The sequence below is a fragment of the Pseudonaja textilis genome, chromosome 4 (genome assembly GCF_049901715.1).
Source record: "Pseudonaja textilis isolate UNSWEBS1 chromosome 4, rPseTex1.2, whole genome shotgun sequence".
Taxonomy (NCBI): Eukaryota; Metazoa; Chordata; class Lepidosauria; order Squamata; family Elapidae; genus Pseudonaja; species Pseudonaja textilis.
Window position 1 is genome coordinate 84,264,780 of NC_141993.1, and position 24,365 is coordinate 84,289,144.

The window sequence follows — 24,365 nt, forward strand, 5'->3', positions numbered from 1 at the left end:
ACTCTCTCAGAGTTGCAGCTAGCATTCCCTGCCTTTTCTCAATGACACTTTTTTTTATTTCTGCAATGGGCTGACAAGAGCTTCTTTTTAACTACTGGATCTCTGAAGACCACAGGTCTAGCAACTGAGGTACATGATGTGCAAGCAACATTTAGGTGTTTTCTAAAAGGCAACCGGACTATGTTTTTTCCTCGAAGATGTTTCGCTTCTCATCCAAGAAGCTTCTTCAGTTCTGGTTAGTATTCTTCAGTTCTTCAGCCAGACTTAAAGAAACTTCTTGGATGAAGAGCGAAACATCTTTGAAGAAAAAACAAAGTCCAAGTTGTCTTTTGGACAGCCCCTTTGGGACAACCATGACCTGGATGACTGAGAATCTCCAGAAATATTCAGTTGAAAATTACCTGCAGCTATCCTTATGCTAGGCTTGGAAGATGTGGCCATTACTCCTTGCAATGGTCAAATACAGGTAGTCCCCAACCACCTGTATTTGATCACTATTCATTTAGTGCATTTTATAACGGCCACAGCATCCCAGGGTAATGTGATCAGCAGGTGTGACCTTTCCAGCTCTCTCCCAATAAGCCAAGTTAATGCGTGAAGCTGATTGGTTTAACAACTACATCATTCACTTAACAACTGCAGTGATTCACTTAACAGAATGTGTCAAAAAGAGTCATAAAATTGAATGCAACTCAACCACCGCTTGCTTAAGCAATGGAAAAGTCTGGTCCCAACTGTGATAGTTAAGTCATGGACTCAAAGTAAGTTAAGGTCAATCTGGCTTGAGTTGTGAAACATGGTGATGTGCAGTGAGACCTTGACAGGGTTCATGGTCTTTTAGTGTAGTTCCTTATTAACCATATCAATAATGCTCTTTCCGTGCAAAATCTGAATTTTCTTCAAACATCCTGAAGATTTCAAGAACGGCATATGAATCCATCATAGGCCAAACAAAGGCTGAAACTCACATTCTTTGGGTATGTAATGCAAGCAAGCGATGGACAAGAAAAACATGAGCAAGACTGGAGAAAAGGGGAAAAACAAGATGGATGAACATGAGTAGGGACAGCCATGGAATATCATTGGAGGGGAGACCGATTTTTGATGGGATCAGGTCAAAATGGCAGGCATTTATCCATACAGCTGCCAGAGACCAAGCTTCGTTCAATGGCACCCAACATCTCAACAGCAAAACAAAATCTTCATGTATTGTTACGTGTTTTTATGAAAAAAATTTAAAAATCAAATATTATCTGTACATCTTGCTCAAAAGTTGACCAGCCAAAACTTTTGGACGTACTTTATAATAAGCGTTGTGTTTAACTCCTTTAAAGTTAGGGGGTTTCTTTTAAAAAAAATAAAGGCCTTCAGAGGGGCATCACAGGGTAGTTTTGAAGAAATAAGTTACTTTATTTAGCAGGTTCACAATTCATAGCTTTGGACCAACCAAAGAAAACATCAAGGTACCACTTTGTTTTTTTTCTCACCCCACAAATTAGAAACTTCAAACCATGTTTGGGAAAAAGAAACCCTCCGTTTGTGCAACCATAATCTATATTTTATATGGCAAGCACAATGTTAATTTGCAACATTCTCTTATTCCTCTCCTCACCATGATTTTTTTTCTAAAAATAAAACTAATCAAGAAACAAAGTCATTTTGCTTCTTTTCCAATGGCATAATTCATGTGAAGGTTTTGCCATGACAATTGGGCTAGTATTTTATTGACTTTGGATTGCAGAAAGTATTTTTCTCAGTAGTAACAATTCAAATCACAGAAAAATTGTTGATCGGGTGACTGAAATAAAATTACCAAGTGATCTGCATGGCTGAGAAGATCTAGTCTTACATACGACAATAAAACTCGAAAAGTAGATAAGGTTAAAGCATTTACTGCTTGTCTGGTATTTGGCAAAAGGGAAATTCTTTAGGAAGGGTTAAGTTACCGCTGGATGCACACATGGGTGGTTTTTATTAATTAAATCAACCCAAGTTGAAAATCAGTTTCCATTTTTAAAACTTAAAAAAATCATGCACACATACATGGGGATATGTCTGAACATTTTTAGTCTTTGCTAGAGCCAGGCATTTTACATTCAGAAACAAATAATTAAGCCAAATATTTCTGCCACTAAACACAGTCAAACCCTAGCACCACTTTGACAGTACACGTCCCACTGAAAAGCAGGTGACCAATTTTTGCCTCTGGATTTAAAATCACTTTTTAAAATTCAAGAATGCTATCACACAAACAACCTCAGTTTTTCTGCTACTTAAGACAGCAATGCTTTATGTAATGCAGTTTTATAATTACACAGTAATTATAAATTGTGTAGTACCAAACTGATGGCAAATTCCATTTTGTTGAAAAGGCCTCAACATTGCAAAAGGAATCATCTTAAAAAAACAAGTACAGCATGGCATCTATGCCCTAATCTTCAGCACAGGGATAGAATTCAGTACATCTTGTTAAAATTAAAAAATAAAACACATACACACTAAAACACAAAAAATACACAGCATACATCAACGACTCATTCTGAGAAAGCTGTACCCAAATTTTAAGACAGAAAAACGCACACTTTGTAGAGTTTTCATAATTCAAGTTTTTGCTGATATTTACACAAGAAACAAAGAGTAAATAACATAGCTGACTTTGCCAATTCCAGCAGCTAAAAGATTTCCAATTTTATTCAATGGTTTCCTTAAACTTTTCCAACAGGTTACCGAGGGAGTGGCTATAGGACCCTGACAGGTTTTTTTTTTTAATCAAGCAATTAAAATTTTTCCTCCTAATATTTTAGCATCTGCGTAAAAAGTGCATTTTAATGACATGGATACAAGAGACATTAGCAAGAAAACATCATGAACTGTATCAAACCTGCCCTTACAAAGGAGTTTTAAATACCTCGAATCCATGTTTCCAATGTTGTTCTATTGAATGATTATTTTTTGTTTAAGAAAAGGGCAAAATGGTGTTAAAAACGATTAAAAGCCAGGAGGTATTTCAAGTGCTGCTATCATATAAAAACACAAAGAATAAAAAACCACAAATGTTAAGTTAAAAAAAAAAAATCTATGGTTGGGACAAAAAAACAGCGGCAAGCCAAAACATACCAGGGCCACAGTGGGTGCAGCATTTTCGATCTCTCACCATCATGATTGAAAAACCTGAAAATGCTGCATCTCTCTCTACCTCTGGATCTCCCTTTACCTGCCTGGGTAAATGCTTTCCATTTCAGCACGTGTTTCAAAATGCAAGAAACTGCAATCTGCAATAACTGCAATCTGCGGACTCGAGCTAGTTCCTGACTTAAAGTACATCTTCTGGTTTTCAACTAGTCGAGGCTAACTAGTTCACTGAAATTCAAAGCTTAAATATGCTTTTATGCTGGAAAAGAGAAGAGGGGAATGTATGTATGTATGTAGGTGGGAAAGAAACACGGAAATCTCTGGGGCACTTAGTGATGGGGCACTTAGTGATATCTGCAGCAAGTTGCAGTGGCCACTCGATGACATGCGTGTCATGATGTTTTCATGCCAATGCTACACTTACGTGTGTGTCTGGTGCAAGCATTGGCATGATGAGGGCATCGCACACGTTGCCTCCATCCCCTTTGCTGGTACCCAAAAGGACAACCTTGATCCCCCCCCCCTTATCGCTAAAAACAAAACATCTGCGTTATTCTTAGTTACAATCCAGCCATGGTAAAGTTACTTAGCTACTCTCCGTTTCATATAATGGCAAATCAAGTAAAAAGGATTCTCTCTCTTCCATTGAAAGTGCTGAACCTATTTGGTGAGATTACATCGACAGAATTTCAAGTGGCATGGAAAGGGTGGATGACCAAACGGAGAAGGCCCGGCTATTAAGCGGGAACTCTAGTTAGTAAATCATTACTCCACACACAGACCCCACTCCGATCAATGCAAAGGGAGAAGTTTCCTCTTCGTGCAGTTGCTGTCTAACATCCTTCCCTCATCTGGAGGCTATCAGACTTGGAAACCATCTCCTCCCAGTGTCAAATCTGAAATTTTAAATATCCGCAGGCATCAGGCTGGTGAGGTTTGCATAGGCCCACAGAAAAAGCTTGCTCTGGGCGCTGGGATGTCCCTGCGTGATGATCACAGTGAACTGCAGTTGTAAAACAAGAACCCACTCCAGGCGAAGAAGGTTCCCCGTGGTAGTCCTACACACACTCAGGTGAGGTTTGGCTTGTGCTACTCGGCCTCGAATAAATTTGCATTGACATTCATGGTTATTTTGGAAAACCTTCCCGGGCTCAAATCAAAGAGTTTTATAAAATGTAGCAAGTATTACGAGTATTGCATTCAAGTCTTAACAATTCAGTAGATCTTAGTGGCTGGCGGAAGGAGAGAATTCCTTGAAGAGAAAATGAGCATTTCAAGGATAATACAACTGGGCAATTAATGGACAATTAATAAGACTGGGTAACTGATGAAATCCCAAGACTAAGAAGACTGGGTAAGCCTAAGAACAACAGCGAGCAATTTCCTATTCCTGCATTCGAGTGCCCACTGGTCCTTACTGGGCACAGCTTCACCCACTGAAACTTAAGAACAGCCAGGCTTAATAATACTCTAATTTCAACCACTCCGTAAAAAATAACAGGGGAGACGGAAATAGCAGTTATGTGATCTAATGTGGACGGGTTCTCTCCCTTTGGGAATATGGAATAATGATCCAATTCCCAGAAGAAGCTGCCCACACCTGCCTCAGAAACAGGGTGACCCAATTAAGTTAGCAGGAACGCTACTGGTGGTCAGATGAGAAGAGAAGCGCTCCGATATCATCCTCCTTTCTTTTGATGCCGCACACACAACATGGTGCAGAAACAAGGTGGCCTGGAGCTGTGGTGCTCATCAGCAAGGAAAACCACCCATCGGCAGAAGCAAGGATGCTAAAGGAGGCTTCATCCGTCTTGGACATGAGGCACCCGATCCACCTGATATCAAAGGGCAACGCAAAGTCATTAGCCGACCTAGGCGTCAACACACCGATGCAGCTGGCCTGCTCCAGAAAGGGACAAAAATCCAGGTTTTTGCTGGGTCTTTTCGACATCTGCTTTCAACCACACAAGCAAACAACAACAACAACAACAATAAGCCCTTGCCACTCACACTGACAACAGCTGTAAATCAACCACTTAAAAATAATAATAATAATAATAATTAAAAAAATAATAATGGATCCAAACACACTGTTTTAGGATAGTCTCAGCACAGTCGTTGCAGATAGCCCCAAAATATGTTAGCTGAAGATAATTTTGTTTTTCCTCTCGGCTTTTTTAGAATTAGGACAAGTTGGATTGTGAGATCGAACTGTGAAAATGGGAATACCAAAAAGAGTTTGCTTGGTGACAAAAAAAAACCAACAACAACAGAACGTACTTTAAGGTGTGGAAACCGGAAATGTCGAAAAGAGTCATCCAAAATCATGAAAGATCTATGGAAAGCATTAGGAGGCTCCGTTAAAAAAAAAGGAGGGTTGGGACAAGATGATATATATCCACAATGCTGGAGTTTCCGAGGGGTTAGGGCAGCCCAGGCTGGGAGAGAGGGCCAAGCCACCTGTAGTCTGAGATGGTCCAAGGTATAATCCTTACAAGTTTGCAGCCACCCTCCGCTCTTATCTCTTGAGGATTGATCTTCGGTCCAGTTCAGTCATTGGCAGAAAGGGACTGCAATTTTTTTTTTCCCCATTGTGTTTATTTGTACAGACTAGGTACATGTTAGAAGGTTCCGAGAGCACTAAACTGTCGTACTTTTGATTCCAGCAATCTGCGGTCGTGCAAATTCCACAAAGTCGTCGATAAGAACAGGCCAGGCGCCTGGGGGGAGGAGGAGGAGGAAGAGAGCAGAAAAAGACAAAGGTGATTAAATCTTCCCAAATTGAAAGACCATGCTTTTTTCTTGCTTGCTTGCTTTCTTCTAGATCAGGGGTGTCAAACACAGACCACGCGCATCCCAGCTCCGCAAAGGGGGGGGGAACCGTTGCGATAGGTCACGTGACGGTAACATGATGCCACAAGTTTGACACTCGTGTTCTAGATTGTAGAATGACAACGGATAAAGGGATAGTTAAGACTGCAGGAAAAAAACCAATGGCAACCAGCCTGCCTTCCATTAAGGACCTGTACACTGCAAGGATCAGAAAGAAGGCTGAGAAATATATAGAGAGAGACCCCTCACATCCAGGACATAAATTCTTTTAACTTCTTCTCTCAAGAAGATGTTGTAGGGCATTTTGCATGCCAAAACTACTAGAACAGTTTTCTCCCCTCATGCCATCACTCTGCTGAACACCTGATTCCCACAACTCTGCCTCATTTCCCATCTTTCTTTCACCATCTTATCTTTCCTGCTGGCTTCTTGTGATTTATCAAATGTTATTATTAATTATTATTAATTGTTAGCAGGGGGCTGGACTAGAAGACCTGGACTAGAAGTCCCTTCCAAGCTCTATTCTGAATCTTTGTAACTTATGATTAATGATTGTAACCACGATTATGACCTATTACTTTTGTCTACCTATTAATTTGTAAATTTATCTACCTATTACACCATTTCTGACAAAGGGACTCCAGTGGCCTAGAGGTGGTGCTCTCCCCTCACAATCAGGAGGCTGTGAGTTTGATCCTAGGTAGAGGCTAATATTTGGAATAGACTGTCCTGCTCGAGCAGGGGGTTGGACTAGATGACCTCCAAGGTCCCTTCCAATTCTGTTATTCTATGAGTCTATGATTCTACTTGCTGTTTAAAGGTACACCGTGAGTTTATGCACCGGAGACAAATTCCTCATGTGTTCAATCACACTTTGCCAATAGTGAATCCATTTTATTCTATTTTTCTATATTCTATTCTATATTCTATATTATCTTCTCTTCTAGAATTGAGGAAAAGTCCCCTCAAAATCATACTTTCCATTCCTTATTTCAAGCATCTCGGTGTTCCTTGTTGATATATTGGGACAATAATTAAAAATCTGCCACGCTCTCCTTCTGATGTGAAATGTATGTGTGTATTCGCTAACCCAGGAGTCAATAGATTGGGGTCTGTGTTGATAAGACTTCACTCGTCAGCAACCTGCATTAAAAATGTCTCCAAACATGCAACCTTACCAGTTATCCTCCAGCAAAACTTCCTCTGTGTTACCTTCCTTTGTAGTTCCACTATACAGGTAGTCCTCATCTTATGACTCCAGTGGAGCCCAACATTTCTGCTGCTGAGTTAAGTCACCTTTGCCCCATCTGTGGCAGCTTTGCCAATCTGTCCCATCTGGCAACTCAACTTTGGGAGTTGAAGTCGCCAAGTCTTAAAGTTCCCAAGGTTAGAGACCCCTAATCTAATGGACATTGCTTTACAAAATGGGAGAATCAGTGTGTTTTCTCCCGCTGAAATCCACCTACATTTTTTTTCCTTCCTTGAACAAAGCCTTCCTCAGTTTTATTTTTCCGCTGTCCTGAGAAATTCAGAACTAAGCTAAAGCATGCTTCCCAATCCTGGAAATATTTGCCTCTGCTCCCCGAGTGTGTCTTTACAATCAGTCCCAGGGAACCGTAGCCAATGAATCTGGAAGAAGGCAAACTGGACTAGTTTACCCTTCTCTCAACAAAGCAGGCAAAACAAACCAATAACAAACAAACAGAAAAGCCAATTGATATTAAACTTTTTTGCCAGGGTGTTTTTAAAAGGAACAATCTAAGACGGTATTTCGTAAAGAGTTTGCTCTTAGGACCCGTCCCACGTTTAAAAATTAGAGAGAGCCCTAAAGCAGCTTTTCTTTGTATGGGTTATATCTTATCAATATTTGCCATGTTAAAAGTTAGAATTGACACGCTCATAAAATAATTATTTCTTGAATCATGAGAAAATAACAACAGTAGACCCAAATAACAAGGGTGACACCGATTCAAATTTCTGCAAATTAACTTCAGTGTCTGGCAAATAGTTGTGATTTGACAGGTGCCCTGGGGGTGGGGGGGTGGGGTGTCCCAGAACCACTTAACCCAAAAGGTTTGGTGCAGGAGACGGAGACCCTCAAAGAATCAGGCCCTAAATTGTTACAGGATTTAAAGGCCCTTAAGGTCAACAGCAAAATATATTAGTAGGCATTTGAAGCAATCAAGAGAGAAAAAAACATAGACAGAAAAAGGTGTGACAGAATGTTAAAATGGTGCAACCCATTTGCCCGGTCAATAAACTGGTGAGTTGCAGAAGGGAAACACAGCAGGATTAGTGACTCAGCAGTAGCTGGTTTGGCAAGCTGGTTTTATTGAAATAAGGAGGGGGAAAAAAACCACCTCGGAGCAGGGAAATGACAGTGAGTGCCATTCATTTTAAAGCCAAATTTTATACCGTAGCTTGCTAAAGGCTGGTCCATCGCCTTTATGACAGTGACCAACCAGTCTTATTTTCAAATGTTGGACAAACAGATCACTGTTTACTCCCTGGATTCTTCACAATTATCCTTTTTTTAATAACCCTCTGAGAACCGATGAACAAATAGATAAGGTTTGAAGAAAATGACTAATGGGCTTTAGCAGTGTCAATGGCGCAGAGACAGTCTTGCGCTTAAGGCACCACGCTAGAAACCAGGAGGCTGTGAGTTCTAGTCCCGCCTTAGCCATAAAAGCCAGCTGAGTGACTTTGGGCACATCACTAAGAGGCTGTGAGTTCTACTCCTGCCTTAGGCATGAAAGCCGTCTGAGTGACTTTGGGATAAACACTAGACGTCTGTGAGTTCTAGTCTCACCTTAGACATGAACACTGGTTGGGGGACTTCGGGCCAGTCATTTTCTCCCAGTCCAACCCACCTCACAGGGTGGTTATTGTGGGGGAAATAGGAGGAGGAAAGAGTATTAGGTATGTTTGCCACCTTGCGTTATTTATAAAAATAAAAGAGGCGGGGGGAGAATAAAAATAAAAAATTGGGAGCTAGGAAGCCAACCTGGGAACATCTGTTAAAATATGAACCTTTGAACCAATAGTTCCAATAGCACCAAGAAGCAACATTACCTTCCTCGTCATAATTTGACATATCGTCTGCTATCATTGCACTGAAGTCTAGAAGAAGGTTCCAAGTGTCCTTCGGTATAGATCTTTTATGATGTTCCTGTTTGAGAGAAAATCCCACCGTCATAATTCAAGACCTTACTTATCTATTGGTTCCTCAACAGGAATTTAGGCTTAGCACACTGTGGTTCTAAGAGTGGAAATCTCTCTTCACATTTCTTGGACAGCAAGGCGGAAATGATCTCTGTGTCAGATCTCGGGATCGTTATAAAGTAACGGTGTTTGCCGAGCACCGTGGTTCCGCAGAGCGACGCGGCTTTGCTTCTCAGAGTTGCTTAGTCCGTTGGTTGGGATAAAGCAGGACTGGAAAGGCATGCGGCTTCCAGACTTTCGAAGCACTGAGAGGGGTTGTTTTACTTCCACTGAAGGGCCGCTTCTGTGCCTTGGCTCCAGTGCAGTGCTCAAAATTAGTAAGGCTTTGTGCCGCTTTGGGAAAGGCCACCGAAGGAGGCCTTGGTTGGAGGCTCAGTTAAAATAGTGCTTCTTCAAGGCTTTGCACCAGATTAAATGGGCTCATACAGAATTGACAAAAGCAGATATGGTCCTGATAACTCCTAGACAACCCTTCCAAGGCCAAGGACACATTTAAAATGAGTATTCGTACATTCCTTTGTTCAGTCAACAAAATTTCACTGGGTCAAAAATTTGCCATTAAAACTAAAGATTTTTCTTTTGGGATTTCTGATCTTATTTGTTCTTTCCCTTCCTGCCTTCTTTCTCTTTCTTTCTTTTCTTCCCTTCCTTCCCTTCCTTCGCTCCTCTCTTTTCCTTCCTTCCTTCCTTCCTTCCTTCCTTCCTTCCTCTTTCTTTCTTTCTTTCTTTCTTTCTTTCTTTCTTTCTTTCTTTCTTTCTTTCTTTCTTTCTTTCTTTCTTTCTTTCTTTCTTTCTTTCTTTCATCCCCACAGCCGCCCAATTCAACCAAGTTATTCTGGTGTCTTACAAATACAGGTAGTCCTTGCCTTATGACCATAATTGTGCCTGAAATTACAGTCCGGATTGGTAAGCAGTCACCATGTGACCGCACCAGATTTCATGATCATTTTTGCAGCAGTCACAAAGTGAATCCAGCAATGTCAGTTTCTGACAAAAAAAATAATTGTAAATTATGGCCACGTGACTGGGGGATGCTACAAACAGCTATAAGTGTCCAAAATGCGATCAGGTGATCATGGGGTGAGGGTGGAGGATAAACCAGATAGCCTGGTCTTAAGGAGCTTTGGGAAGGTCTGTTGTAACTTTGAATGGTCACTAAGCCATGGGTTGTAAGTCAAGGACTATCAGAAGAGACAAAAAAAGCTGCCAGTTCGCTCTAATGTCAATCTGATCTATTATTATGTTCATAGGCAAAAAATCCTGATCTAGACCCTTTTCATAATGGTATTGATCATACCATACACACACACACACACACACGTACACTCAATATATATATGTATTTGCTAGAAACAATATTTGAACTTACCAATAAAAATCTGTTCCACAAGTCTAGGAATTTAAACCTTCCATGGAGTACTAAGTTCCAATAGGCAATGGCCATTTCTAAATCTGTAACATTAAAGAAATTTAAAAAAAAATCCAAAACAAAAACCAAAAGCATTATGATCCAGAATGATTTCTGGAATGCATAATTAATTATCAAAGCAAAAAAATAATAATAATCTGTAGCACAAAGATGTTTCAAAAGTTCCTGAATTTCAGGATTTTTCATCTTCATCTCCTTCAAAGATTAAATCAGATTATCTCAACTAGACCCTGGGCTAAAGAGCAAGCAAAAGTTTGCAATGGGATTTCCCTTATTCCCTTTGCTGAGCTCTTCGCAATAAGCAGGGAGTTTGCTTCTAAACCTACCCTAAATTTCGGAGGCGGCCTTGTTGTCTTGATTAGCAACACGAGCCCTTCAGGGAGGGAAGAAAAGCTAGAAACGCTGCTGAACTCTTCCAAAGCTTCGACAGCACCTTTCTCAGGGCTGGTTGTCTCACAAACTACGGTTTAACTTTGTTAAGTGACACTTGCTGAGCTAAAAGTCTATGGAGATTCTCAATCATTCAGGTCGTGGTTATCCCAAAGGTGCTTTTCTAAAAACGGCAAAGTGGGGTTTTTGTTTTTTTCCTTTCACTTCTCATTCAAGAAGCTTCTTCGATTCTGGAGACGTGAACTTCAGAACTGAAGAAGTTTCTTGGATGAGAAGCGAAATGTATTCAAAGGGGAAAAAAAAACTCCAAAATGCCTTTTTTGGGGGGTGGGTGGGGGGGTGGAGAAGCACCTTTGGCTAAGGGACCTTGATGGACTTGTCTCGATTGAGGGGGAAAGGCAGTCTCCATCACCCTGTTCAGCCACAGCGATTGCGGAGGAATTTACTTTCCAATATGTGACATGTGTCGCTTCTCCCTGAGCTAGGAAACAGTGGCATACATACCTAAACCTTTCTGTCCTGGATTCTTTGCAAAGTTGAAAGTAAACTGGTAAAAGTCCTTAAATCTTCCTGGCTCTTTCAATTCTTGTTCCATTTTAGGAAGCTGGGCCTTTAGTTTTTCTATGCTGTCACATCTGTATTGATACATTAAAAGATTTTATTTCTCCTTCAGTCAGTATATTAGGCTTCATGTTTTTAAATCCTTCTACAAATTATAGCGATACAGGTAGTCCTTGATGTGCAACCATTTGTTTAGTGACCATTCATAGTTACAACAGCACTTGAAAAAAGTGACTTTGACCAGGTCTTCATGCTTATGACTACTATAGCATCCCCACGGTGACAGAATCAAAATTTGAGCATCTTATAAGCAGCATGCATTTATAAGAGTTGAATTATCCCAGGGTCATGAAATTGTAATTTTGTAAATTTTTTAGCTGGCTTCTAACAAGCAATACCAATGGGGGAGTCAGCCAGCTCTGCTTAATGACATGATTCACTTAACAACTGCAGTGATTCACTTACCAATTGGGGCAAAAAAAAAGTTGTAAAATGGGGCAAATCTCACTCACGGAATTGCCTTGCTTATGCCACAGAAATTTGAGGTGCAATTAAGGTCGTAAATCAACAACTACCTCTATCCTTTATATAGGTAGTTCTTGGCTTATGCCCACAATTGGGACTGGGATTTCTGTCATAAGACCTGGTGGTTGCAAATCGAATTGGACCCAATTTTAGGACCATTTTTTTTTACTAGGACCATTAAGAGAAACCCATAGCTATTAAGTGAATCACATGGTAGTTAAGTGAATACAGTTTCCCCAATGGGGAATTTTTTTTGCGGGAAATCGACCATAAAGTTAGCAAATCACAATCACGTGGCCCTCCAAGATGTCGCTGCCACTAGTCATAAATGGGAGCTGGTTGCCAAATGCCGGAATTACAATCCCATGACTTTGGGGTACATGCAACAATTGTTAAATGTGGATGCAAGTCATAAAATCACTTTCTCTAAGATCATTGTGACAGTCATTGAACAAGTGGTTGTACATCGAGGACTATAATTGCTTTTAGAATGGACGATATTTGAAGTTGTCTATGATTTGGTTTATTAAAATAGTAATTAATCTACACACTTACAAATCACCTAGGGATGAAATTTCCACACAGGGCAGAGGTTTAGAACAATTCTGCAAGAATGATCACAGCTTCCCTTTGTTTGCTTGAATCAATGAATATGGTAACCAAGGCAAAAATATATACCAGAAAAAGGTTACGTCTTACAAGAAATTCCTTAGAAATTCAGCTACTTGTATATTTAAATCAATAATCTGATAGTCTGTTCATTTTCCTGATCTTGCAAGTAAACAAAGTCAGTTCAGAAAACATCGGGCGTATAAAAGCTGCCATAAGGATATTATGGAGCACTAACATCTATGTTGCTCCGCAGTTTTCTCACACCTTGCATCAACCCACTTGCCAAAAGAGTAAACAAATGCACAAGTTCCGTTCTGGTAGTGACATATCTGTAAGGAATATTTTATTCTACACTTCCAGATATGGTCTCATCTGATATTTCAATGAAGTGGAACACACAGAAAGAAAGTTTTTGGGCCCTAGCGGACAGTGCAATGAAAATACAACGATTTCTCACTTTGGACAGTAAAAATAAATACAAGTTTTCCATCAGCTTGCTGTACCTATTACAATTAAAAAACAAGAAACAAAAGCTAAACAAAGCCTTCAATAATGCTATTTAAAAAGGGGATTGAAAATATTGCTCCTCTTAATTCTGTCACTGTACCACTACCATTACCTTGTAATAATTCAGTGTTTTTCAAACATGGCCATTTTAAGAGGTATAGATTTCAACTCCCAGAATCCCCCAGACTGCAAGTCTATGCTGGCTGGGAATTCTGAGTGCTGAAATCCACACATCTTAAAAGCAACCCAATTTTTGAAAAAAAAAAAAAAAACATTGCTGTAACTCTTGATGATTATTTTTGGTTTTGCACTCATGTCAGAAGCGCTTCCAATTGAAAGAATTAGCCACCGGTGACATCACCGTTGCCCTGGGGACGCCCAGCTGGGGGCTCTTTTCATGTCCCTGGCCGGTGCTGAAGCGAAGGATTCAACCCCACCCCACGGCAGTTCTCGGGTCTCAAAGGCGGGCATGCTAACCCCTCCTGCCCAGTGTTTCAACCGCTCAAGCCGCTCTGCTCCTTTCACTTGATGATTAAAAACAGATAATAAAATACTCCACAAAGGAGCGTATAAGTGTTATTTGCTAGAATCAATGTGCAACTAGGCCACAGCTTGGTGGGCAGGAAATCAAGAGAGTGAGTGCCATTCTGTAAAATCAAACAGGGGATGGGCAGGGTTTTAATGCTGCTTTAACCCAAAGGGCGCTGCATGCCTCACCGGATGGGCTCCAGCACTTACCCAAGTTCTGTCATCCCATCCATGAATTCCATCCTTAGGAATTCGCACTGCGTCGCAGCTCTGAATTTCCAGGCAATTATCAAGACACTAATGCTGGCGGGGTCTAGTGCCAAGTCATCGCAAAACTGTTGTATGCCATCTATGCCGATTTTATTCTCATCTTGAGGATCTTAAAGGTTTAAAGGAGAAATAAATCAATAAGCAAACAAACAAACATGTAAAAATTCCTAGAAACATGCACTCCAGCAACAATGGTACGGGGTAGGTGTGATTTCAAAACAAATCACGTGAGTGAGAAACTAATTTCTGGCTCAAGGGACATTAAGTGCTGGCAGGTGCCACCTCACATCAATCTTTGCACTATAAAAAGGTGTAAGAAGTGTCTCACAGTCCTTCTCTTGCCTGGAATCACAACTGCAATGGAAAATGGGACAGTTTTTCTCTTTCACAAGAGGGAGAGAGAAGACATCTCAATTCATCTCTCATGAAGGACTTTTTTTTTAAAAAAAAAAATCCATGTCCCTGCAAGTCCAGGTTAAGAGGCAGCTCTGAATAAGGGGGCTCTGGGTAGAAGAAAAAGCAGTGGCTTGACAAATAATTCTAGGAAAGTCAGAGTAGAAATGTGGGTAAGATCCGGTAACTAGATCAAACAAGAGAACGTGCCTTCTGATGTTAGAAGGTCCCCAAACTTTTGCGCTTGAGTCAACTAACAAGATTTACACGTTGAAGAAAGTTATGATCTGTTAAAACTGGAATTATGGTATAAACCAAAACTGGTTGAATTCAGACACAGCGTGCTCTATCAAAGCCACCCCCTCCCAAATGTCATGCTCTGGAAAGAAATGAGCAATATCTCCAGAGTCAGGAAATTTCAATCTAGTTTCCTAACCCAGGAAAAGGTGGCCTTCCAGGGATATGAGTGGAAGAGGCAAGGATTGTTTGGGAGTGACTTTTCAAGAAATTTGGGGTTGAGATTGGGGTTTAAGGATGAAAATCAGAGCAGTTCACTTTTCAGAAGTGAACTATATTTCCACATGTGTTGTAATACAGGTAGTCTATGACTATTAGAAGTTGCAACAGCACCGAAAAAAGTAGCTTAAAACTTATGACTGTTGCAACACCCCCACTGTCCTATGATCAAAATTTGGATGCTTGGCAACTGGCTCATATTTATGACAGTTGAAGCATCTTGAGGTCAACTTCTGTGACCTTCTGACAAGCAAAGTCAATGGGGGAAGTCAGGTTCACTTAACAACCGTGTTTCTAACTTAACAACTGCACAGATTCACTTAGCAACTGTGGCAAGAAGTGTCATGAAATGGGGCACAACTCACTTAACAACTGCTTCACTTAGCAGCAGCAATTTGGGGCTCAGTTGCAAACATAAGCCAAAGGGCTACCTGCAATATAAGAGACGATAAATATGTTTGCTGCTCCCCTAAGCTTCTTAGGGGAAAGAATGGGTCAAGGACTACTTTAAATAAGGTAGTTAAATAAACAAACCGTGTTGCAATATGTAAGGGCCAAACATCTACCCTTTTCAGTCATATTCCCTCCCTCTCCCCCCCCCCAGCTGAAACCAACAACTATAGCTAAGTTCAACCATTCAAAACACTAATAAAAACCTTTTCACTCACCTTTGTATCTATTATATAGTTGCTCTAATTTCTTTCGGTCCAGTGATCCCTTAATGTTTTCTCGTATATACAGTTCAGGATTTTGAAAAAAATTATCTGTTGCAACATCGAGCTTCCAGTCATTCTGGGACAGGCAATTCACTGCTGTTTTTTCACTGGATTGTGTGAAGATCATAAACTGCCGAACTTTATCTTTTTGCGATGACTTCAACTTGTTCTAAAAAAAAAAGTTTGAAAAGAAGAGCAGAAAAACTTTATACCCGTTTTGCCCTGAGAAGGAAATATCTCAAAGGAAAACTCCATACATGATAAATGCCAGTTGCGGAAGAACTAAGGCAGATATTCAGAAAGCCCGATTAGGATATTGATTTCTGAACTTTGCACAGATGAATTCAGAAGTTACTTGCAAGTCATGTTGTTCACCATTGCTCCAGGCACCTCACAAGTCAAATAAGCTTACTACGGTGGAATTAACAACAAAATACACGTCTCTCAGTGTATTAGTAACAATGTGATTTATGGGCTCATTCAGGTTATTCAAGATAGAAGCAACATCCTTCACAATATCTGCTAAGGCTCCATGAAACAGAGAGCCTAAAAAAAAACAATAACAGACTGTAAGGTTAATTACCAGGAGTGTCTACAAAGTATGGTCAAAAAAGTCAAGATGGTAGCTGTAATGATTGAAGCATCACTTGTTTGCCTTTTTTAAAAAAAAAAACTTATCTATGGATGCACCTGACACATATCCAAAGTGATCGATTAGCTTTCAGAAACTAATTGATTTGGGAATACAATAGAACAGCTTAATGAAAAGGCTAATATACCACTACTAATTTCCCTCTAAATTATTCTCATATGAAATCTAATAGGACATCAACTGAACTCAGAAGTGACGAGGAAAAAAAAGTTTTAACTGAGGGTTAAATGTGAAACAATTTAACAAAAAAGTATCAAAATTCAGCACAACAATACATGCCTAGGTAGTCCTCGATTTATAGTAGTACTTTGAGTCTGCAAATTTTGGTCATAAAATGCAGTGGTCATTAAGTGAACACAGTATTGCAAAATGCACACTGGGGTTGTTAAGTGAACCCACTGTTCATTATGGGGTGGGGTTTTTTTGCCAGTTTCTGGCACAAACAACACAAATTGTGGTCAAAGTAAATACCAGTTTCTGGCAAAAACAAGGTAAATCATGGTCAAACAGCCCAAGGAGGTTACATGAGTTATTGTCTATCAATGAACACAAAGAATATTATCAAGCAATAGATGTAAACTTCTTCGTTTCCCAGAACAGCACTTGAAACAGCAGCTACATCTACATATATCTGCCCCTATCTCTTAGCTAACTCCACCTCTGGCAATCTAGCATGAGTTGATGGCCCAATGAGATTAAAATGGCAACAGGGAACAGGACCACAGAAAAATGTCCCTGAATAAGATGTTCCATTAATATAAACTCACATTTTTAAAATAGGCAATGCTAAGGATTTCCCCTGTCCAGTCTCATCCAACTCGGGGGAACGGGACGGGACGGGGGACGGACTGCTCATCTCCACTTCTTAGCTGAGGGAGCCCGCGTTGTCCGAAGACACTTCCATAGTCATGTGTCCAGCATGATTACAGTGAGGCACACTGTCACAGCACACGAACGCTGTTATCTTCCCACTATTTATCTGCTCACATTTGCATGCTTTCCAACTGCTAGGTGGGCAAGAGCTGGGGCCAGGAAGAGGAGCTCACCCCACTGACTAATGCCCAGGTCTCAAACCTTGTCGAACTTTCCAGCCAACAAACCCAGCATCTTAACCGCTGAGCCATTGCACCTTTATTGGTTTAAATAGATTTACATAACTATCCACCACACAACAATGACTAGAGGAGATGGGTACAAGGATTCAAAAACAAAAAGATACAAACAATGAAACCCAAGGAACCAAACCAGGAGGAACCAAATAATAATAAAAGAATACATCACCGGTAGACTTTGCCTGGCTTCTGGCTCAAATGGCAGAGGTAACAGCCAGGTCTTCAAAGTTTTACAAAAGACTAACATGGTTGGGGCCATTAGGATCAGGGGATACAGGCTGCGAATGCCAGTTTGATGGAAGGGATCCAGAGCATGCCTTCCTTACTAGATCTGGTGAGATGGGAAGAAATAATGAGGGATAGGAGGCCCATATAACTATAGGAGCAAAAATGTGAACCATAAATTTAATCCAGATGACACATCTGTATAGTTTTCTGGGTAATATTAAAGGAAATTATTTGTCGCTGTCTTCCAGGCAATGACAATGTCACTGGGATTTTAAATTGCACCCCCTCTTCAAGTAGTACTCTTCTGCTTAGTTTCTGAGTTCAAGCAAGGTTAACTAGATGCTGGCTACAGTATGAATACACTTTGCCAGAGATAGAAAAATGGCCTATCACATCTCTTCCTAGGAAGCTAAATCCAGAGGCAATAAATTAGTCTAAGGAGAAACATCCTGGGTGTGTACACTGAAGGTAAAATTAACTGCACCTAAACACAACTGTAAGTACCAAGAGTCCTGGTACAACTGACTGTATTTCCTGAAGAATTTTACATGCTGTTTTGGGCAGCACATTACTGAGGTAACAAGTATCTAGAAAGTGTTTATATACATACATACACACACACACACATTTATAGACATATATAGACATACATATAAACACACACACACACACACACACACAAGAAAAGGTTTTCAAATAATATAAACTCATTTACAATACTAATCTGCTCTAAACTAAATTACAAACCAATTTTCAGACTATATTCTTCAAATCATTTGAAGAGTGCACTATACAGGAAATATGAAGGTTTTAACCTATAAATACAAATGTTTAAAACTCCAAAGAATTTTTAAGAATTCCTAATGACCAAAAGAAAAAAGGGAACTAAAGTGTCTTTCAACATGAAACCTAGCCATTAGGAAAATAGGTGAAAATCTCAAAATATGAGTTGTTGAATTCTTAAATTGTTAATTTAAGCATATGGATGCTATGAGCTGAAGGCTAACATTTGAATAAGGCCCATGTTCTCATCCCTACTTCAAATACTGACCAACTAATATAGCACTAATGTTTTGTGGAACACAGCCATTGCCAGCAAATTAATTAAAAATATTCCTCAATTTCCCAGGGCAATTCCAAGTGTGTATGAGTGTGTGTGTGTGTGTGTGTGTGTGTGTGTGTGTGTGTGTGTGTATGAAATACATGCAGAAGATCATGAACATCATATCAACAGGTCAACACACTATTCAAGTAAACAAGACCCAAATAGCATAATGCATTCCAACAGTAATTAATGATGTCACTGACTTTTAAAGATGTGTAATACTAGTTTACACCAAGAGTGGAAAACAAATTAACAGTCTGAATTAAATTCAGACCAAACTGAACTAAATCTGACACTAAATTCTACTTCAAACCAGATTCTCATAGATTTCTGCAAGAGAACAGGGATATTTGAGATGAAATAAAGTGACAAGATGATTCAAATACTGCCTCATCACCTTCTAAAAGTTGATGTCAGATTTTGGTCTAGTTTCTTCTTTCTTGTAGAAAACTCCTTTTATAACATATAAACAAATAAACCAAGCCTGGGATTGTTATTATTATTACTTATCATCGCAAAGTCAGCCAAACGTTCAGACTAAGTTTGGCATTTCTGTATTGTTATTATTGTTATTGTATTAATTGTTAGATTCTACAAGAACATTCTGGGACAAAACTTTGCATTTGCTGCTGTACCTATGTTGTGACTTATCCAATAAACAGTCATGGTTTCATTCATATTCTACAATCAATTGGATTCATACACCTAATGTTTACAAAGCATAATTCCTGGCTTCCCATACCACTCTTATCCCCAAACTACAGCTTCATCTTTCTGATGAAACCTGCCATCAGAATCTCTTATCAGGGAGGGACTCCGTGGATGAAGAAATTAATGCATATGTTAAATTTATACCCGAATAACAAACTCGGCAGATAAGTTTGGGCTGAGAGAAGGAACAACGATCAACTCTGAGATACCAGATCTTTAAACTGGACTTGAATCTACTACACTTTTTCGATTCCTTAATCCAGCACCATCCAGCTAGAGGGAATCCCTGTCCTTTCTGAAGATCAAGCCATCCCAAATCGGACAGCATCTTTCCCCACCAATACATTTCACACACAAACAAAACCCGTGTTGTCTATGGGAATTTTGTGCACCGAATTTTGTAAGCCCACAAAAACATTCCTGGGATGTTGGGCACAAGATCCTGGACCTCAATGGAAAGTGAGAGTCTTTTTTTGTGTGTGAAATTGGGGTTATGGGGGGCAGGGGGAGAGATTCCTGGTGTTTGGCCACCACGGATTGACCCATCTCTCTCCTCCTTGCCATGAAGACCAAACGATTGCTGGAGTTTTTCTCCTCCGATTCCATCTCTTTCCCATCCACCCACAAGCTTCCATCCCGTCTGCAGTGGGGAAAGAGCCCTCAATTCCTCGGCGCCCATTTCCCCAAAACCTTGAAGGGGGGGGGGGAAGCTACACCCAGGAGTACCCCAAACTCCTTGTTGAATGAAGTGCAAAAGGAATCACCCCCCCCCCCCCCCCACACACACACACCTCATACACAACCCACAAAGGCTTCCGTCTCACAGGGAAAATACTTCTGGGCTCCGGAATTCATGCCTGGCCTGGATCGGGGGCGACCCCAAAGGTTCCCCCCTCCCCCACACGCCCTCCCGGCAAGGGCACGACCCGAGATCCCGGCGGGCCAAGCCCGGGCGTCTGAATCGAGAAGCGGCCCTTTCCCCCTCAGGCAACCGATAGCCCGCATCCCCACCGCCGGGTTGAGTGGGGGGAGGGGGGACGGAAGCGGTCCCCGTTTTCCCACCGGGCCTGCCTTCCTTGGCGGCGGGTTTTGGGCCCCCTGCGCGGCCTTGCGGGGTCGCGCCCTCCCGCTGCCGGCTAGGCCGCGCCGTTGCCAGGCGATGGCGGCGGCGGCGGCGGTTTTCCCCCTCAGCGGGCGGGCTCTCACCATGGTGGGGCTGCGCGCGGGCCTCGCTCCCCGCCGGGCCGGCTCAGGCAGACTCTGAGGAGGAGGAGGAGGAGGAGGCGGACCAAGGTTGGCGGCAGCGGCGGCGGCGGCGGCGGCGGCAGCGGCTCCCGGGGCTCCTCCTCGCGGGCCCTGCCTTCCGCCGCTCATGCGCACTGCGCCCAGGCCGCGCTCGCCGGGCCGGCCTAGCCGGCAGACCTCGAGTGGCCCCGGCTGCCGGGCTGGGCCCTCCTCTTTCGCGAGGGCTTGGTCCGCCTCGAGCCCTTAGCCCGGCAGCGCGCGGAGGTCGCGTTGAGCCTCTCGGCGGGGAGGGAAGGAAGGACGGCGGGGCTGGGTCGCCCATTCCCGCCGCCTGCGGCCGCCCGACTCTGCCTACCCCCCCCCCCCCCCCCCGCTTCAGAAACGCCTCCCCGGGCTGTTCGAACGGAAGATCCCGGCGGCGGAGGGCAGGCCGGGAAGCGTTGCTTGCATCGAGGCTTTTATTCAGTTGGAGAGGCCGCCCAGGTGGCCCAGGACTGGGGACGATTACCCTGCTTACGATCATAATTGAGCCCCAAATGTTATGTCGCTAAACGAGATAAAGTGAGTTTTTGACCCATTTTACGACCTATACTTGCCGTGGTTGTTAAGCGAATCATTGCTGTTGTTAAGTGAATCACGTTAGTTGTTAAGTGGTGAAAGCTTCTACTCGTTGCAGAATACCTTATGCCACCAGGCTTGAAGTCCTAGAAAACCTACAACTACACCGCCTTTGGTCCGATCTAGGTATAGTATATAAAATCATACATTGCAATGTCCTACCTGTCAATGGATACTTCAGCTTCAACCATAACAACACAAGAGCACACAATAGATACAAAATTAAGGTTAACTACACCAAACTTGATTGCAGGAAATACGACTTCAGCAATAGAGGGGTCAATGTCTGGAACACTACCTGACTCTGTGGTTTCTTCCCCAAACCCCAAAAACTTGAACCTTAGACTGTCTACTATTGATCTCACCCCTTTCCTAAGAGGTTTATAGGGGGTGTGCATAAGCGCACCAACATGCCTACCATCCCTGTCCTATTGCTTCTTTTATTTTTATTTTTATTATATGTATTCATGTATTCATAACTATGTTTTTACTTATACCTATTATCTTGTAAGCAATTGACAAATAAAAAATAAATAAATAAAAATAACATAAAATAAACTGCCAGCAAAGGTAACTTAAGTCAATAGCAATAGCACTTAGACTTATATACTGCTTTGCAGTGTTTTACAGCCCTCTCTAAGCGATTTACAGAGTCAACATTTTGCCCCCCCAACAATTTGGAGTCCTCATTTTACAAGCCTTGGAAGGATGGAAGGCTAAGTCATTGAGTTTAAATTTGCATAGGATAAAATACATGTCCATCACCTGACCCCCAAAAATACAATAAAAATTAAAACATTTAAAAATAATAATTAATTAAAAAGAAAACAAAAAGCAAATAAACTCAAAGGGCAGACTCAATGGACCACTACAGGAACCAGTAGGTCTTTTCTGCTGTCAATTTTCTATGTTTTTACTAAGTAAACTACATTGGTAAGTTGAAGAGGGTGATTCCAACTGGCCTTCAGTTTAAGGGAGTTTTTGTCTTTATTTAAAATTCTAGCTCCGGTGTCCTATATACAGGAAAGACTTCTGCAGAAGGTCCTTTTCTCATCCCACTGGTTTCCTTGAAACAAGCTGGATGGATTTTGCTTTGTTCTTGACCTTCAGAGTTGGAAGAGACCTTGTAGGTCATCTAGTCCAACCCTCACTCACCCTGCCCAAGCAGGATACCCTGCTTACACCATTTCTGACAGATGGTAGTCCAGTCTCTTCTTGAAAGCTTCCAGTGACGAAGCTCCCACAACTTCTGAAGGCAACTTTTGTTCCATTGGTTCATTGTTCTCACTTCCATCATAGACCTCTTCCAGGGAAGAACCAACCACCATATATCATGAACAAAGACTGGGTTATCAAGGACAGTGTTTCTCAAAGTGTGACCCAGGATCCATAGCTTTCCCCAAGAAATCCACAAAATCAAAATTATTTGCCAGCATATTTTGAAAAAAATGAAATATTAAAATCTCATCAAACAATTGTGAGAAGTGGCCATGGCAGCAAATGCATCCGTTTTAATTTTTAATAGAGTAGTTATCAGTACAACCCATACAAAGAATAACTCTTTTGGGGTCTTCCATAACTTTTAAAAATGGGAAGGGGTCGTTAAAGGGGAAAAAAAAGAATAAGAAAGACTAATCTAGGGAAACCCAGAACTACATATTAGGCTGTTCTTCATGTGCCTTGTTATATTTTATCCATATATGTGTATGTCTGTAGAGTGTGCTGCTGGCAGAAATCATTGACTTCCTTTATTTTTCTTCCCCATTGTCTTTTTTATTGCTAAACTGGTTCTTTAATCTTAATCTGCATACTAAGTGGCTCATAAGCTTCTTTTGAAATCAGTAGGCTCACTCTGAAGTAATGAAACGCCCTACAGTTCTGACACTACAGAAAAGAAAAGGAAGAAAATTGGGAGCTTGTTTCACTTACTTTCTTCAGAACAAAACCCAGCAGAAACGAAAGTGTGGGTGAAAGCCTTCAAAGGAAGACCCCCCTGTTCCAGTTACGGAGAGAAGCGGCATAGGGACCCCTGGTTTGAGGAAGACATACCAGCTACATCTCTGTGCAGATATGTGCAGGTACTCCTTGACTCACGAACATAATTGGACCCCAAATTTCTGTTGCTAAGTGAGACAATTGTTGAGTTTTGCCCCATTTTACAACCATTCCTGCCACCTGTTAAGTGAATCACTCTAGCTGTTAAATTAGTAACACGGTTGTTAAGTGAATTTGGCTTCCCCGTAGATTTTTGCATGTCAGAAGGTCACAAAATGGGATCACATTACTCCAGGACATGGTAACAGTCATAAATATGAGCCAGTTGCTAAGCATCCACATTTTGATCACGTGATCATGTGACCATAGGGATGCTTTCAACAGTGGTAAGTCTGAAAACCAGACATAAGTCATTTTTTTCGTTGTTGTAAGTTCGAACTGTCACTAAATGTTCCTAACAGACAGCAGTAGGTGAAGCTAAGCAGAATCACATCTGATACCTGTACAATTAGCACAGCCCACCCCACCCCCCAGGGCTGTGTGCTTTCTCCACTTTTCTTCTCCCTATATACCAATGACTGCATCTCAAACGATCCATCTATTAAAATACTGAAGTTTGCAGATGACACAACAGTGATTGGTCTCATTTGAGACAACGATGAATCCGCATACAGACAGGAGGTTATACAAATTGCCTCATGGTGTAACCGAAACAGTCTGGAACTGAACACACTCAAAACCGTAGAAATGGTGGTAGACTTTAGAAGAAACCCTCCTATACTACCACCTCTTACAATACTAGACAACACAGTATCAACAGTAGAGAACTTCAAATTTCTAGGTTCTATCATATCACAAGACCTAAAATGGACACCTAACATCAAAAATGTACAACAAAGAATGTTCTTTCTGCGCCAACTCAGAAAGCTCAAACTGCCCAAGAAGCTGCTGATACAGTTCTACAGAGGAATTATTGAGCTTGTCATCTGCACCTCTATAACTGTCTGGTTTGGCTCTGCAACCCAGAAGGACAGACACAGACTTCAGAGGATAATTAGGACTG

The 24,365-nt window shown here is 41.4% G+C and overlaps 1 protein-coding gene and 1 long non-coding RNA gene across 3 annotated transcripts in view; one reads left to right on the top strand and one right to left on the bottom strand.

Annotated features, from left to right (window-relative positions):
- Positions 1–1,386: 1,386 nt before the first annotated feature.
- On the bottom strand, positions 1,387–21,032 carry DCUN1D1 (defective in cullin neddylation 1 domain containing 1). The gene is made up of 7 exons (XM_026705714.2): positions 20,651–21,032; positions 15,589–15,805; positions 13,952–14,120; positions 11,513–11,643; positions 10,559–10,641; positions 9,040–9,136; positions 1,387–5,852 (listed from the first exon to the last, which is right to left on the bottom strand). Exons 1-7 carry the CDS (start codon positions 20,816–20,818, stop codon positions 5,773–5,775), a joined length of 945 nt encoding a protein of 314 aa, XP_026561499.2. The 5' UTR covers positions 20,819–21,032; the 3' UTR covers positions 1,387–5,772.
- The window catches only part of LOC148125905 (uncharacterized), a 35,303-nt gene continuing 31,740 nt past the window's right edge, over positions 20,803–24,365 (top strand). Inside the window, exons 1-2 of one of the 2 annotated variants that reach the window (XR_015743644.1) lie at positions 20,803–21,250; positions 23,153–23,385. This is a non-coding gene — a long non-coding RNA (uncharacterized LOC148125905). The remainder of the gene's footprint in view (positions 21,251–23,152; positions 23,386–24,365) is intronic. The other variant, XR_015743643.1, reaches the window with a different exon arrangement.

Excerpts from the sequence above, each read along its gene's own strand:
- DCUN1D1 (XM_026705714.2), bottom strand. The coding sequence starts at position 20,818 with ATGAGCGGCGGAAGGCAGGGCCCGCGAGGAGGAGCCCCGGGAGCCGCT. Across the intron at positions 11,644-13,951 it reads GATGGGATGACAGAACTTGG|ATGTGACAGCATAGAAAAAC; the intron begins GTAAGTGCTGGA and ends GTATCAATACAG. Across the intron at positions 10,642-11,512 it reads TCCAGGACAGAAAGGTTTAG|ATTTAGAAATGGCCATTGCC; the intron begins GTATGTATGCCA and ends TTAATGTTACAG.